This window comes from Temnothorax nylanderi, unplaced genomic scaffold (assembly GCF_030848795.1).
Source record: "Temnothorax nylanderi isolate EJ_2023f unplaced genomic scaffold, tnyl_v1.0 TNYL_tig0105_pilon, whole genome shotgun sequence".
NCBI lineage: Eukaryota > Metazoa > Arthropoda > Insecta > Hymenoptera > Formicidae > Temnothorax > Temnothorax nylanderi.
The window spans coordinates 383,845-399,565 of record NW_027249167.1 but is presented as its reverse complement, the minus strand read 5'-3'; the positions used below and the strand labels follow the sequence as shown (position 1 = coordinate 399,565).

At 39.9% G+C, this 15,721-nt stretch overlaps 1 protein-coding gene across 2 annotated transcripts; it reads left to right on the top strand.

Annotated features, from left to right (window-relative positions):
* The first annotated feature begins 8,851 nt into the window (after positions 1-8,851).
* LOC139775809 (uncharacterized) lies at positions 8,852-15,703 on the top strand. 2 transcript variants are annotated; one of them, XM_071712087.1, is made up of 8 exons: positions 8,852-9,107; positions 9,590-9,931; positions 10,112-10,187; positions 11,721-11,749; positions 13,406-13,539; positions 14,467-14,810; positions 14,935-15,204; positions 15,395-15,703. In XM_071712087.1, exons 1-8 carry the CDS (start codon positions 9,095-9,097, stop codon positions 15,432-15,434), a joined length of 1,248 nt encoding a protein of 415 aa, XP_071568188.1. In that variant the 5' UTR covers positions 8,852-9,094; the 3' UTR covers positions 15,435-15,703. The 2 variants fall into 2 exon arrangements, with proteins under 2 accessions (XP_071568188.1, XP_071568187.1); XM_071712086.1 differs by having other exon boundaries at positions 11,718-11,749.
* The last annotated feature ends 18 nt before the right edge of the window (positions 15,704-15,721 follow it).

The window sequence follows — 15,721 nt, the reverse complement described above, 5'->3', positions numbered from 1 at the left end:
GCTTCTTTCTATCCCATTTGAGCGGAACAGCGGAATTTATGCGTGTTTCGTGTGGGTGTGCCAAGAAGTGCTAAACAAGTATATAAAGAAATGTAAAACATTTATAATGAACGGTCCAGTAAGTATTTGAGTATTGAGTATTAAGTATATTATAGTATTTGTACAGTACAGAGAAAAAGAACGAACATTTGACGCGCTCGTTCCGCAAGTTTATTTCTCCTTATATTACATGGAGCACAATTTGCGCGGAAAAGCGGAACAATATGGTGATAACTAGACATTTATATTCCTTTATTAAATGTGTGTTGACTTAATTTATTGCAATTTGTATTAGTATGCTTATCTTTTCAGTTTATTTATTAAATACAAGCATTTTAATCAATAAATACCGCTAAACATTCTTATTTTATAATTCCCTATTCCGCTTTTCCGCGCAAATTGTGCTCCATGTAATATAAGGCAACCAAATGAACGGAACGGATCGACGGAAATCTAGTAAATTTTGTCTTCCGCGCTTCCGCGTTTCCGCGTTTCCGCGCTCCATGTAATGGCACCCTGAGTCGCAAGAATTGACCAATCACAGTCGATTATTCTCCTCAAATTCGACTGTGATTGGTCAATTCTTGCGACTCACGACTTTGCGACTCGCATTGTAGACCCAGCATAATAGAAAGAGATAGTTACATGAAACTTTTTACTTTTCACGTTTCCGCTCTAGGGAAAAAGTTACATGATCGCTACCCAGGCGCGCAGGCAGCGAGCAAAACAGCATCATTGGCATCTCTGACCGCAGGAGACCCAGGCAAACTTAGGTGCACTCAGGTGCACTTTATGCACTAAGTGCACGTTAAACTGCACTTTAACTCCGTATTTTATTTATTATAAATTTTTAAGAGCAAAAATGCAAAATCGGGCTTTGTAGCTGACTGCATTATTATATAAAGAGTATATAAAAAAAAATTCACGAATCTATGTAACTTATTTTATGAGAAATCTTGTTATTACGAATCCGTAATTCAACTATTTAAAAACTACTGAGGACTTTTGCTCATAGGTTGCGTGGCCAATAATCACTCGCTAGTACCAAAAAGGTGAGAAGTGATTGGCCATAACATCGACTTTCGCCATGCGTAATATACGTCGACGCGCTCTTTGATGACCAAAATAAAATCGTTAATTACAAAAAAATAATTGGTCACAAACGTTAAGAACTGACTCACAATCAATCACGAACGATTTACAAACGAAATACACTTGATTTTCAAACGGAATACACTTAGAAAAATTAAAACTAATCAAATTGAGTAATTTCTGTCGGCTAGCTTCATACAGGTAATGCGTGGCCAATAATCGCCCGCTAGTTACAGAAAGGTGAGAAGTGATTGGCCACAGCATCGATTTCCGCCATGCGAAACGCGTCGATGCGCTCTTTGTGCGCAGGAGCCTTGAGTACATTTCGCGCATGCGTAGCACAGCTATCTGCGCAGTATGTACATTAACCATATTAACTGAACTTATTTTGCAAATAACTCAGAAATTTATTAATTTACAAACGTTACACTGATATATTCGTAAATCACAAACGATTTCCTATTAATTACAGTTATCAGTAATCAAAAATCTGTTTGTTATTAAAAAGTGTCGGCTGACATCATGGCCAAAATAAAATTGTTAATTACAAACAAACTAATTGGTCACAAACGTTAAAAACTGACTCACAATCAATTACAAACGATTTACAAACGAAATACTCTTAAAAAAATTAAAAATTATCAAATTTAGTCATTTCTGTCGGCTAGCTTCATTATAGTCATCGCGTTCAGCATGGTTCAGCAGACTAAGCTGCTCAGTAGCAGTCGAACGTGATTAGCTCTTACTTTTAGAACCAACCAATCAACGCGGAGTGTTGATAAGACGAACTCAACAGTTGCACAACAGTTGTGTCTGTTGAACGTGCCCAATGTAACGTTGGACAACGAAAATGTATATAAAGGCCATTGCACGTAACAAAGTTTTATGCTGGGTCTACAATGGGAGTCGCAAAGTCGTGAGTCGCAAGAATTGACCAATCACAGTCGATTATTCTCCTCAAATTCGATTGTGATTGGTCAATTCTTGCGACTCACGACTTTGCGACTCTCATTGTAGACCTAGCATTACCCGATCTACAATGGATGTTTTAAGTCGTAAGTCGTAAGAATTGGCCAATCACAGTTCATTATTCTTCGACCGCAAGGAGAATAATGGACTGTGATTGGTCAATTCTTACGACTTACGACTTACAACACCCATTGTAGATCGGGTCTTAGTCATAATCGTAAGGCCGTAAGAAAATAGACCAATCACACTCAATTATTCTTCGAGCTCAAGGAGAATAATTGAGTGTGATTGGTCTATTTTCTTACGGCCTTACGATTATGACTAAAACTTTGTTACGTGCAATGGCCTTAACTTTTATAAATCTTTAGGTCCCGGTCTACAAGAAAAGAATAATTGATTGTGATTGGTCAATTTCTTAGGGCTTAGGGCTTAAAACACCTATTGTGTGCTTTTCATTTAGCGACTCAAGTCGACACAAGCGTTATTCTGTCTCTTTTCAACATCTAGTGAGCAACAAAGATAGAATGACGCTTGTGTCGACTTGTGTCGTTAACTGGAAAGCACCTAATGTAGACTGGGACTAAAGGTCTATCCAGACAAACTTGCATATACTACGTTTACGCGAGCGTTACTTCTGTAGTAACTTACGATAATTCCTTCGCGTAAACGGGATTTTGTAGTAACTTGCGATAATTTACTCCGCGTAAACGAGTGATATATCGTAAGATACTACAGAAGTAACGCTCGCGTAAACGTAGTAATAGGTGCATAACCATATGCATAAAGAAACGGATTGGTCTATTTTCTTATGCACATGCATGGACCAATCAAATCTCTTATGCTTATGTTTATGCGCTATGCAAGTTTGTCTGGATTGACCTTAAGTGCCCATCTACAATAGGTGTTTTAAGCCCTAAAGGCCATCGCACACAAAATTGCATAGGCTACATAAGCGTAGCATAAGACCGCTGGACCAATGAGCATCTTATGTAAATTAATATACCGACTTTATGCTGGATGCTCATTGGTTTAGCGGTTTTATGTTACGCTTATGCTAAGCTATGCATTTTGTGTGCGATGGCCTTAAGCCTTAAGAAATTGTTCAATCACAGTTAAATTTGAAGAGAATAATTGACTGTGATTGGTCAATTTCTTAGGGCTTAGGGCTTAAAACATCTATTGTAGACCGGGACTAAAGGCTGATTTATAGAGGCCGTAACCGTTGATTTAAGCCGTAATCTTTAAGAAATTGACCAATCACAGTCGAATGTGAGAAGAACAATCGATTGTGATTGGTCAATTTCTTAAAGATTACGGCTTAAATCAACGGTTACGGCCTCTATAAATCAGCCTTTAAGGGTCGACAGGAGTCACGGCCGAACTCAGGTGCACTCAGGTGCACTTTATGCACTAAGTGCACTTTAAACTGCACTTTAATTTCGTATTTTATTTATTATAAATTTTTAAGAGCCAAAATGGAAAATCCGGCTATGTACCGGGTTGCGGCTGATCTTACTGATTAAAACGAGCATAAGTTTAATGAGATTCGTTAATTAATTTGGCTAAAATTTGGGAAAAACTATTTGTAGCCATGAACTACAAATGGTTTTTCCCAAACTTTAGCCAAATTAATTAACAAATCTCATTAAACTTATGCTCGTTTTAATCAGTAAGATCAGCCGCAACCCGGTACATCGCCGGTTTTCCATTTTGGCTCTTAAAAATTTATAATAAATAAAATACGGACTCGCAGCGAGTCGCAGCTAAGCCAACCCGACAGAGGTCTCCACTCTTAGGGTGCCATTACATGGAGCGCGGAAACGCGGAAGCGCGGAAGACAAAATTTACTAGATTTCCGTCGATCCGTTCCGTTCATTTGATTGCCTTAGGATGCCGTCCCATGCAGGACGGAATTTCGGAAAACGGAATCTCGGAATCATTCTGATTGGTTAGCCTCATGGGGCTTGTACTGTGCCCCATGGGGCTAACCAATCAGAATGATTCCGAGATTCCGTTTTCCGAAATTCCGTCCTGCATGGGACGGCACCCTTATATTACATGGAGCACAATTTGCGCGGAAAAGCGGAATAGGGAATTATAAAATAAGAATGTTTAGCGGTATTTATTGATTAAAATGCTTGTATTCAATAAATAAACTGAAAAGATAAGCATACTAATACAAATTGCAATGAATTAAGTCAACACACATTTAATAAAGGAATATAAATGTCTAGTTATCACCATATTGTTCCGCTTTTCCGCGCAAATTGTGCTCCATGTAATATAAGGAGAAATAAACTTGCGGAACGAGCGCGTCAAATGTTCGTTCTTTTTCTCTGTACTGTTGCACTCAGATACCTCAGATAGGTTATGTATTTTTATAATATATTCTATCCCGCTTAGAATATTGTGGACAGTTCTCCGTGAAATTGGAAAAGTGATTTAATTGTTATAAACTATTCGGTAGAACAAGCGCTAATGCATAAGTGCCCTATAGCCGTAAAGCTCCGCTGTTCCGCTCAAATGGGATAGAAAGAAGCGACGGAAACGCGGAATCTAGTTACTTTCTTTCCGCGTTTCCGCGTTTCCGCGTTTCCGCGCTCCATGTAATGGCACCCTTACTCCTGTCGACCCTTAAAGCTGGCCACACACACTTTTTCGTAACAGTAACAGTAGGATTTCGACCAATCGCATTGCTCGATTCGGGAACGTACAGCCGTACGTTGGTAGAGGGGAATAGTCGACTCTGATTGGTGGATTTCCTTACGATTTATGTCTTACGTCTTCCGTCGATTCGTGTGTCCAGCGCTTAGGGCCGGTCTACAATGGATGTTGTAAGTCGTAAGTCGTAAGAATTGGCCAATCACAGTTCATTATTCTTCGACCGCAAGGAGAATAATGAACTGTGATTGGTCAGTTCTTACGATTTACGACTTACAACACCCATTGTAGACCGGGCCTTAGGCCTTAGGCCCGGTCTACAATCAGTCGTATGTCGGAGTCGGATGTCGCAACGTAGCCGATGGTCTAAAGCCTTGTGAACACGATACTAGAAATCGGTCCGAGTTTCGGTTTAAGCCAATAAAACTGCTGCTTTTCTGTAAGAGCTGCAAGTTGATTGGCTTAAACCGAAACTCGGACCGATTTCTAGTATCGTGTACACAAGGTTTAAGGCCCGGTCTACAATGGGTGTCGTAACTGTCGTAAGTCGTTAGTCGTAAGAAATTGACCAATCATTAGTTGATTATTCTCTTCAAATTCGATTGTGATTGGTCAATTTCTTACGATTAACGACTTACGACAGTTACGACACCCATTGTAGACCGGGCTTTAATGGATGTCGTAACTGGTCTAGTTTCCACCGAAGTCGTTAATTCGCTCCTAGGCGCGAATTAACGACTTCGGTGGAAACTAGACCACTGTCGTAAGTCGTGAGTCGTAAGAAATTGACCAATCATTAGTTGATTATTCTCCTCAAATTCGACTGTGATTGGTCAATTTCTTACAAGTTACGACACCCATTGTAGGCCGGTATTTATAGTCGGTTCTTATATTTAAGACCGTCTTAAGGAGATCCTATAGCGGCAGTGCACTTTATGCACTAAGTGCACACTTTAACTCGTATTTTATTTATTATAAATGTTTAACCCTTATGTGGGCAACCGGGTACCCGGGTATCCACCGCGCTATATATTTGCTCGTAGTTTGATGAAAAATTAAAATTTCGATTTATGCCTCCGAATCTCCATTATTTAACTCTTTTAGAAGGGAAATTCACTTACAGAAAATTTTTTTTGTAATATTTTGATCCTGAAAAACATGACAAAAGTACACATACATAATGCGGGCAACCAGGGTACCCGGGTACCCACTAGATAAAAAATAATGTTTTTTACTTGTAAATGAATTAATAACATTTTTTATCATTTATTATTGGAATGTTAGTTAATAAATAAACATTTCTAATGATTTTCATGAATTGTGAACATTTATTAGATGCAGTCCATTCTTACTTTCTCTATTCCACCACTCCTGCCTCACCCCTCTCCGGTTACCTACGTTAGTCCGACCTTCGCATCTGCGTGCCTCTCAGGGCCGTACGTTTCACATTTCTGTGAATGTTCTTACGGGCCCCGGGACTCTTATATAACTTAGATAGCTTCTATGGAAGTTTATTTAATAAAATAAATTGTTTCCAAACGATTTCGCACTCATAAATTAAGAAAAACTCGTAGTGGATACCCGGGTACCCTGGTTGCCTAACGACGTGGCAAAAGTTGGTTGCCCACATAAGGGTTAAGGGGATGCTGGAGCCGTCTGTTTTACCGGCATTTTGTTGTCGGCACGTAGCGTCGTTAATATTTGACAGAATTAAAAATTCTTCTCCAGAATTGCAGTACATACATTAATGATTCAGGGGAACTCCGATTTTATATAGAAAACGAGAAAAAATTACGGAAGTACAGATTTCCTTATCTACTTTTATCCCAATATGGCGTCTCGAGTAGCGGCGAGCTGTCAGCTCGTCACAAGATGTATTTCATATAAGAGATATACCATTGGTACGAACGCGAAAACAAGTTCCCCTGAATTGCACAACAATAAAAACATCGATAAACCCCTCAAATCAAGATTTGGAAGCGTAATATAAAAGTATAATGTCGATGTGTATCGTGCGTATGGGTGCGTGCAATGTAGCGTGCTATCCTTGTCTATATCTTTGTCTATACAAGGACAGATATAGTCGGTGACCACTTCTTTATCGACGCTGATCGAGTTCGCCTGCGGCTCCAGCATCCCCAAGAGCAAAAATGCAAAATCGGGCTGTTTCGGGAACTACATATGAGCTTACTGATTAAAAATATCCTAAATGGAATAAGATTTATTCGATATTTTGGCTAAATGGTACTAATTCGTAATTTTTTTACGAATTAGTACCATTTAGCCAAAATATCGAATGAATCTTATTCCATTTAGGATATTTTTAATCAGTAAGCTCATATGTAGTTCCCGAAACAGCCCGATTTTGCATTTTTGCTCTTAAACATTTATAATAAATAAAATACGAGTTAAAGTGTGCACTTAGTGCTAGTGATGGGCGATCTTGATTCGATTTTCAGAAAATCGATTTTTTTCTTCCCGAAATCGAGTTTTTTAAATCGATTCTTGTCTGTTCGATTTTTGTATGAATCGATTCTTTTAATAGAGAATCGATTTTCGATCCATTGATATGTTTATTGTAACAATAAATTCTCTAAAAATTCTCTATTAAAAGAATCGATTCATACAAAAATCGAACAGACAAGAATCGATTTAAAAAACTCGATTTCGGGAAAAAAAATCGATTTTCTGAAAATTGCCCATCACTACTTAGTGCATAAAGTGCACTGCCGCTATAGGATCCCCTTAAGTACAATCTTAAGATGTCATTAACCAATCACAGAGCCGTATTAGCATCTTAAGACATTACTTAAGGTGATTGGGCCATCAGAGCATGTCAAAAAAAAAAATCTAAATTAAAAATGTTATAAAGAAAACCTAAATACGCTTAAATTTGCAATTTTTAGAAGATCTGACGTCTAGTTTTTGAGATATTAAATCTCAAAGTTGGCATTTTTAACATAGGTTTTATGGGAAATTGTACCGGAAACATACATTTTTCGAGAATTTCACTCACTGTCTGTAAAGAAACAAGTTCAAAAAACTGAAAATAACATTATTTGATTCTTCTAGCACTTGTTAAGTATAAGACAAAACGACGTTGACGTGTAAAGGTTATTCTACATAGAAGTCGTAGTCGTGAGTTGTAAGAAATTGACCAATCACATTCCTAGTTCAGGAGAATATTCAATCTGTGATTGGTCAATTTCTTACAACTCACGACTACGACTTCTATGTAGAATAACCTTAATAAGGCCAAAAATTCAATCAAAAGTTGATGAATTGTCGCGTTTCTTGTCGGCCTTTCGATCAGCTGTACGCGACGTGAACATGTGGCAACGCCGCGCCGTGTAGTGTTTTCTTTCCACAGCACTATTCTTTTGCAAGCAAATCTCCCGTTATCGAAATTGTTTGTTACCTTCCATTATTTTTCAACATAAACACAATACATAACCTCACTCAAACACATGGCACTGGCATGATAGCTGCCTACAGCGAAGAGATGCAATGTCGCGACATTGCCGACATTTCTCTTGTACGAATGTCAACTGAAGTCAAATCTTGAACTGTTTACATTTATCAGTAGATGAATTGATACATGATCGAATGAAAAGTTACATTATAAAACTAGTAATTATACAAGTGTTTAGAATATATATTAATAAAAAAGGGTTTTTCTTAAAAAAAATTTAGACCTTATATCGACTCATACGGTACTTGGCCCAATCACCTTTTAAGACGATCTTAAAATAAGAACCGACTATGGCCGGTATTCATAATCAGATCTTATTTCAAGACTGTCTTAAGTAATATCTTAAGATACTAATACGGCTCTGTGATTGGTTAATGACATCTTAAGATTGTACTTAAGATGGTCTTAAATATAAGAACCGACTATGAATACCGGCCTTATGAATACCGGCCGTAGACCAGCCCTAAACGTAGTATATGGCTGTGGAAAGTTTTCGCTTCTCGCATATAGGGGAAAATTACGCAGTCGCTATCGTAAAGTCCCTCGGAAACGATGCCTCCCATTGGACGGCGATGCCAGCCGGAAGAGCGAAATGCTGGTTGGGTTTTCCGGCGAGTCGTTTCCGCTTCCGTTCACAAGACAGCCATATCGTTTTACCGATCGGTTTTGCGAGCTCGCGAGGGAAACGCGCAGTCCGAGAGAAACAGCGAGACGAGTCACGAGAGGGACGAGCAGTCGTGAAGGAAGAGGACGAGAAGGAAGGCACGCGGTCCAGATTGTTTGCCGAAGCGTTCGAGCGGAATCGTCTTCCCATCTCGTCGGCGATCTTTCTCCTCATCGTTCGTCTAAAGGAGCGGCACGATGACGGACAACCGTGAGTATCCGAACAAGTTACACGCGCGATTTACGGAGCGAGGCGTCTCCTGATGGCGACGAGTCCAAGAGGCGTCTCCACGCGCATCATACACCCGAGTTGGAAGAGAGGAACCGACCAGCGTCGCGATCAATGTCTCGTCGACCACGAGCGAAAATGGCGATTGTCGGAGGCGTCGAGCGCGCCGAGTACGCCGGGCGGCTGGGCTGAAATTTTCGATAGGCTGAGGAGTCGCCAGATTTTTCCAAACTCGAAGAGCGAGAGTCCTCCGTTTATCCTCCAAACGCGTGAATTTACACATTTGTGCATTTATTTGAATATATATGTGCATTTTCCTGCAATATTATCTAAATTCATGTCATACAGACATTAATGGTCCTTTATTAAGTTATTTTATGCAACAATGTGGGTTATAACAGATATATCAGAAGATTTTGATAAAGCAACGCCACGTGCTACAATATTTACATCAAAATTTCCAGAGTATTCAAATTACCAGCAACAAGGGTACAATCAATACAGCCAGCCACCTCCTACGGCTGGTCAGGATACGTCGTATCCACCTCCGTCGACTGGCGGAAGTAGCTACAATCAATATAGTCAGCCACCTCCAAATGCCAATACCAACTATGGCAGTTACAACTACAGTTCTAACAGTGGTCAAGATTACAATCAGTCGCAGAATCAAGGCAGCTACGGTGGTCAAAACAGCTATGGTGGAGGTGGCAGTAGTGGGGATGGCAGTAATAGCTATGGTGGAAGCTATGGAAACAGTGGGGGTAGCAGTGGAGGATATAATCGCAACTCTGGTTCTTACAGCGGAGGTTAATGTCTTAGTCCTTTTCTTCTTTTCTCTTTGTTAAGCGTTGTACTTCGTCTTTCTTCTGTAATCTTTCAGTTACCTCAAAAACTTTGTTTTTAAATAACTATTTTAAATAATTTCTCTTTGTTCTCTTCATCTCTCTCTCAGATCATACTTTATACTTATCCTGTACGTATTTTAGGCCAAGGAGGTGGCGGTGGAAGCGGTAGATACGGTGACCGCGGCGGTTACGGAGATCGCTCTGGCGGTGGTTACAAGTAAGTTTTATTTTCTAAACTTTTAATATGTATAATGAGGCGATAACCGGAGCGACGGACTCCGGTGTGTTAAATTAAAATCAACAGCCACCGCATTCAGTAATCGTTCTTTGCCGAAGCAAAATCAAAGGTATGCAATGAAGTTCTTAACGCCAGTAAATGGAAAAACTCTTGTTGAATCATCATTACGAATCGGTGTTATGCCCAACCGGGCGTTAATATGTTTGTAGTATGCCTACAGGTTTAACAGACAGATATAACTGAGGTAAAAAAGAGGTAAAAGAAACAGTATATGACAATTGACGTAAAAAGGCTGTAATGTCGACACTATTCGCTGCTTCTGGAATATAAGCAAACACTTAACAGACCTGCACGCACATGCATACATATATACATACATACATGTATACGACGTATATACATATTGTGTGGCAGCTAAATGCAAAGGTCTTAAGTCGATAAAGACTGCAAAGCGATTGATGTCGCCACTGGGGCCACTGTTGTATTATTATATCCATTAGGTATATCGTATACGATTAGGCAATTAAGGTATTTAAAGTCTATCGTAAGAGATTACAGATATTGCCTTTATCTCCGACCGCTGTTACGCGCCATATTCTTTTTAAATAAAAAAAAAACAAGTTTTCGAGAGAAAGGTGGAACTGTGACTGTATATTGTATTATTCCGTATGTCATTTGTCTTCAAGCGATACATGGCTTTTTTGTGCGTATCGTCGCTTCTAGCATTGGTATTACTTAAACAGGTATTTTCCAGAAGATATTGCTATTTCTGTTTTCTATCACGAACGAAAGTGAAAGGCAAAGTACGTCGATTATGCTATAAATTTGCAAATTTTTATATTCCTAAACTGCAATGGAATCAATGGCGAGTTGCAGCGAATGCTTAACAAATATTTCTTTCCGCGGCAAAGTGTTCCTTAGTCACAATGCAAGTAATCTCTTACTTTTTTGTTTGAAAAATGACGGAATATATGTGTATATATACATGTCCAAATAGAATCTAGGCATGCTTTTTATCGAGATTTGTCTTTCCCTCGAGACTCGTGTTACGTCGAATCGATCGAACACTCGAATTTTAGCGCTCTCTCTCTCTCTCTCTCTCTCTCTCTCTCTCTCTCTCTCTCTCTCTCTCTCCCCCCCCCCTCTCCCTCCCCCTCCCTCCCTCTCTCTCTCTCTCTCTCTCTCTCTCTCTCCCCCCCTCTCTCTCTCTCCCTCCCTCCCCCCCCCTCTCTCTCTCTCGATTCGATCGTTTGTCGTCGTTTCTCATATTTGTATAAAGCTCTAATCTCTCTGCATGCTAAACGAGACTGACGGACGTGATTTAACGGCGGGACAAACGGTCTAATGTAAATCATGATGTGGTATGACTGTACAGACATTTAGACAAATAGGTACATCAATCAAGAAGAACGGTGGCGAGCGGCATACATACGATTCGCCATGCATCGATCGATCGATCACAGTCTGTCCATGAGTCAACTCATTGGTATATCTGCTTCTGTGTTTTAGCAGTGGCGGTGGCCGTGGTGGTTATAACAAAGGTAAATGCACCAGACTGTTTGTACTAGTCTGGTGCTAAATATTCTAGCTTTCATTCTACTATTTACGATCTTTAAATACTCGGTTACTCGGTGTTATATGAAAGGGCTGCTATGCAACATTGTTAGGGTGCCAGTAAATAGCGGTGCGATATCTCTGGCAATTCATTCCGTGACGTGATATTCGCATGGCGCTCGTTGAAAGCGAGAAACGGAGGAGAATGATACGAGACCGCTCGCGTTCTGTCTGAGTAGATGTATCATTGAAAAAAGAAAAAAGAGACCAATGCACTTACGATCACCAATTGCTTTTTTTATCCTACGAACGATCTGACGCACGGATGTCGTTTTTCCGTGTTATCATCAAAAGCAAGATTTTTTATAAGATAAGAGTAGGACATCTCCGTGTACCTTCCAAAATTATATTTTTTATACGTTCCGTAAGATTATCGTTACCCAACCGATTTCCGCACTGTACGTGTCCTTGGTGACGTCGTTCAGTGAGAAAGTCCCTTAAAAAGTTGAAAGGTTCCTAAAAGGGACGAAAAACAAGGTATTGCGAATGAACATTACGTTCATTTTGCGGATTATAGTGGCAATAGAGCAGTAGTTGCATAATATCAATGGTCGTGATTAATTTTTGGTATGGTATCGAATATATATTTTCAAATACATAAACATAAGAGCGCGGGAAGAGTAAATAAAAGGCAGCTGGTGAGCTACTTGCCGATCTGTGATTAAATGTCAAGGGTAAGAAGTAATGTTGCAGCCCTTTTGTATGTTCAGCTGCAACCCTGTGTTCTATATGTATCGTTAGGTGTTAATGGGAATATTAGACCGCTACTAATGCGTTTTGCATTTTATAAGTAACACGATAAGGAGATTGCGATGTATACTGTAATAAACGTAACGCCGTTCGAAATACGAAAAACTTCAAATTATGCAGAAAAATGGGTACCTAAGCAAGAAGTTGTCGTTAGTATAATTGTGCGTTCCTTTTAAGACCTCGGTGAAAAAAAAAGAAATGGAAAAAACACGCATAATGAGTAGCAATAATTATGCTAAATATGCTGGGTGATAACGTTATAAGGATATACGTAGATGTGTTACACGTTTTAGTTATTAAATATACTTTATAAGCCTCCGTAATATACGCTACAAGAGAAAAAAAACATCTCTTGCTCTCGCTGATATATATTTTACTATTGTAAACTCTCGAGTAGAACGTTTACCCGAGCGAAAACTGGTCGTCCGTTTTTCGCTTCCGCTCGTGTTTTAAAAAAAATGGCAGGAAGTCATGCAATCGAGATCGTAGAGACTATTAGAAAAGTATGGTGACTAAGATCGGAAATAAACGGCCATTACTCCTTAACTAAGAACTCGATCGTTGCGTCATCGGGAAGTATGTACGATAATTTTGAATATAACGACTCTATTATTTTTACTGAGAAATGAGAGAGGTATACGGACAGTGTTTCCAAACTTCTACGCAATCAGAAAATATGGTGAGATGCGCAGCACGAAACACTTTCCTTATACCTTTAGATTAGAACAAAGTAAAGTTGTAGCTCGAAGGTCGGTAGATACGCGATTTTTTTTTTTTTTTTTATTGTCTTTGACGCTTTTGTGTGACGAATCCTGACATTCTGTCCATTGCAGGAGGCTACGACCGTAACAGCGGTGGCGGTGAGGGAATGGTTACGCAAGAGGATACTATTTTTGTATCTGGTATGGATCCATCGATCTCCGAGGAAGAGATTTGTCAGCATTTCGGCGCGATTGGCATTATAAAAGTACGTGCTCTCCCACTTACACACATAGATCAGTTTTACCCCATACATCTATATTTGGAGTTCTAATCTAATGTCCAATTCTACGATCTTTTATCTGAAATAAGAGGAGAAAAGAAATCAAGCGTGGAATTAAGGGGGAACATATGAGTAGACCGCAAGAAAAAAAGGTGAAATTCGGGAATTTTTATCTTGGAAACTATTAATTCGATTCGATCCGGGTTTTTTTTATTTAAAAGTACCTACATTGAGGCACGTTCACAAATTTTTTTAAGGGAATTTATTCCCTCGGAGCGCTGTTCTCGTGGCCGGCGTAAAATGTGACACGGTTCACGGTGGGTAAGATTTCGCGCAGTCGGTTGATCTGAAACGTAAAATTCAAACGGATTCTTAAATAGCAATACATAAAGCAATTTCCATCGGGAGATTTTTTTTTACTCAACTAGTTTTTTTTTTATCAGACTATAAAGGTCGAAAATTTGGGTCGAAAAATGAATCTTGAGTTCAAACAGTCGACGTTTCGGTAAAAAATTTTTTTTTTATGAAATCTGCCGATGAAAATTGCTTTATGTATTGCTATTTAAGAATCCGTTTGAATTTTACGTTTCAGATCAACCGACTGCGCGAAATCTTACCCACCGTGAACCGTGTCCGCGAGGAACACATTTTACGCCGGCCACGAGAACAGCGCTCCGAGGGAATGAATTCCCTTAAAAAAAATTTGTGAACGTGCCTCAATGTAGGTACTTTTAAATAAAAAAAACTCGGATCGAATCGAATTAATAGTTTCCAAGATAAAAATTCCCGAAATTCACCTTTTTTTCTTGCGGTCTACTCATATGTTCCCCCTTAAATATAAAGTACTAAAATGGCGATGAGATTTAAATTGCATTTAAATTTAAATGCTCAATGAAAACTTCATGTTTCCAGAATGACAAACGCACAGGCAAGCCAAAAATTTGGATGTACAAAGACAAGAACACGGGGAAGTCGAAGGGCGAAGCGACGGTCACGTATGACGATCAAAACGCCGCGCGGTCGGCCATCAGTTGGTTTGACGGCAAGGATTTCAAGGGCAGCACGATAAAGGTGCAAATGGCTCAGCACAAAAGCAGCTGGCAGAGTAACCGCATGGGCGGCGGTCGCGGCGGCGGTGGCCGAGGCCGAGGTGGTAGTTTCGGCGGTCGTGGCGGAGGTGGCGATCGTGACGATCATCATCGTGGAGGCGGTGGCGACGATCGTCGTGACGGTGGCGGCCGCGGAGGCGACTGGAGGTGACATACCTCACGCGAAAATAATATTTTTATATCTTGTTATATATTGGTGTTTACTATTATCGAAGCAATACCTTGTAAGAAGATGATTGTGGCAAAGCAACTAAAAAGAGCCTTTAAACAGATGTCCCAACCCCGACTGCGGTAACACAAATTTCGCATGGCGAGATCAATGCAATCTCTGTAAGAGCGCAAAACCGGAAGGCCTCGGTTACGGCGGCGGTGGCGGCAGAGGGGGTGGTGGCCGAGGTGGCGACCGCGGAAGCCGAGGGGGTTACAGGAACGATCGAGGCGGACGTGGAGGTGACAGAGGTGGCAGAGGCGGCGGCGGTTTCCGCGGTGGAGACCGGGGCGGCCGTGGAGGACGAGGCGGTCCTATGAGAGGAGGCGGCGGGTATGTTCTACCCTTCATATTTCTTGCATGTCATCATTAACTCTTCGCGAACTATTCTTTACTTTTCTTCGATATGTCGGCGGCATATAAAAGTTAAAGTCGAACAATTGTATTTTTTTACACAAAGATATAAACTTGAATTAATAATAACATCGATTAACGACGTGTCAATTTCCGCATTTTGTTTCAGTCGAGGCGATAGGGACCGGGACCGTCAGCGACCATATTAATGTCATATTCTTAAGAAATATCGATGGTTATTCGGCCATCATTAAACAACTTGTACACATATTGTACACACTTTCAGCGCTTGTACATTTCGCAGAGTGAAAGAAGTCATTCTTTACTCTATATATGGCATGTATTTCTTATTGTCCTTTCTTTTCGCGAGATCTTTTTATATTCATCGGAACTATACATCACATATGTATGTTACGTTCGTATATAAAATCAAATATCTAAATAGATAACAATAGATAAGATACTTTAAATGTGTGAACATGTGATCGAATCGACT

Excerpts from the sequence above, each read along its gene's own strand:
- LOC139775809 (XM_071712086.1), top strand. Across the intron at positions 13,540-14,466 it reads GCGCGATTGGCATTATAAAA|AATGACAAACGCACAGGCAA; the intron begins GTACGTGCTCTC and ends TCATGTTTCCAG. Across the intron at positions 15,205-15,394 it reads CCTATGAGAGGAGGCGGCGG|TCGAGGCGATAGGGACCGGG; the intron begins GTATGTTCTACC and ends ATTTTGTTTCAG.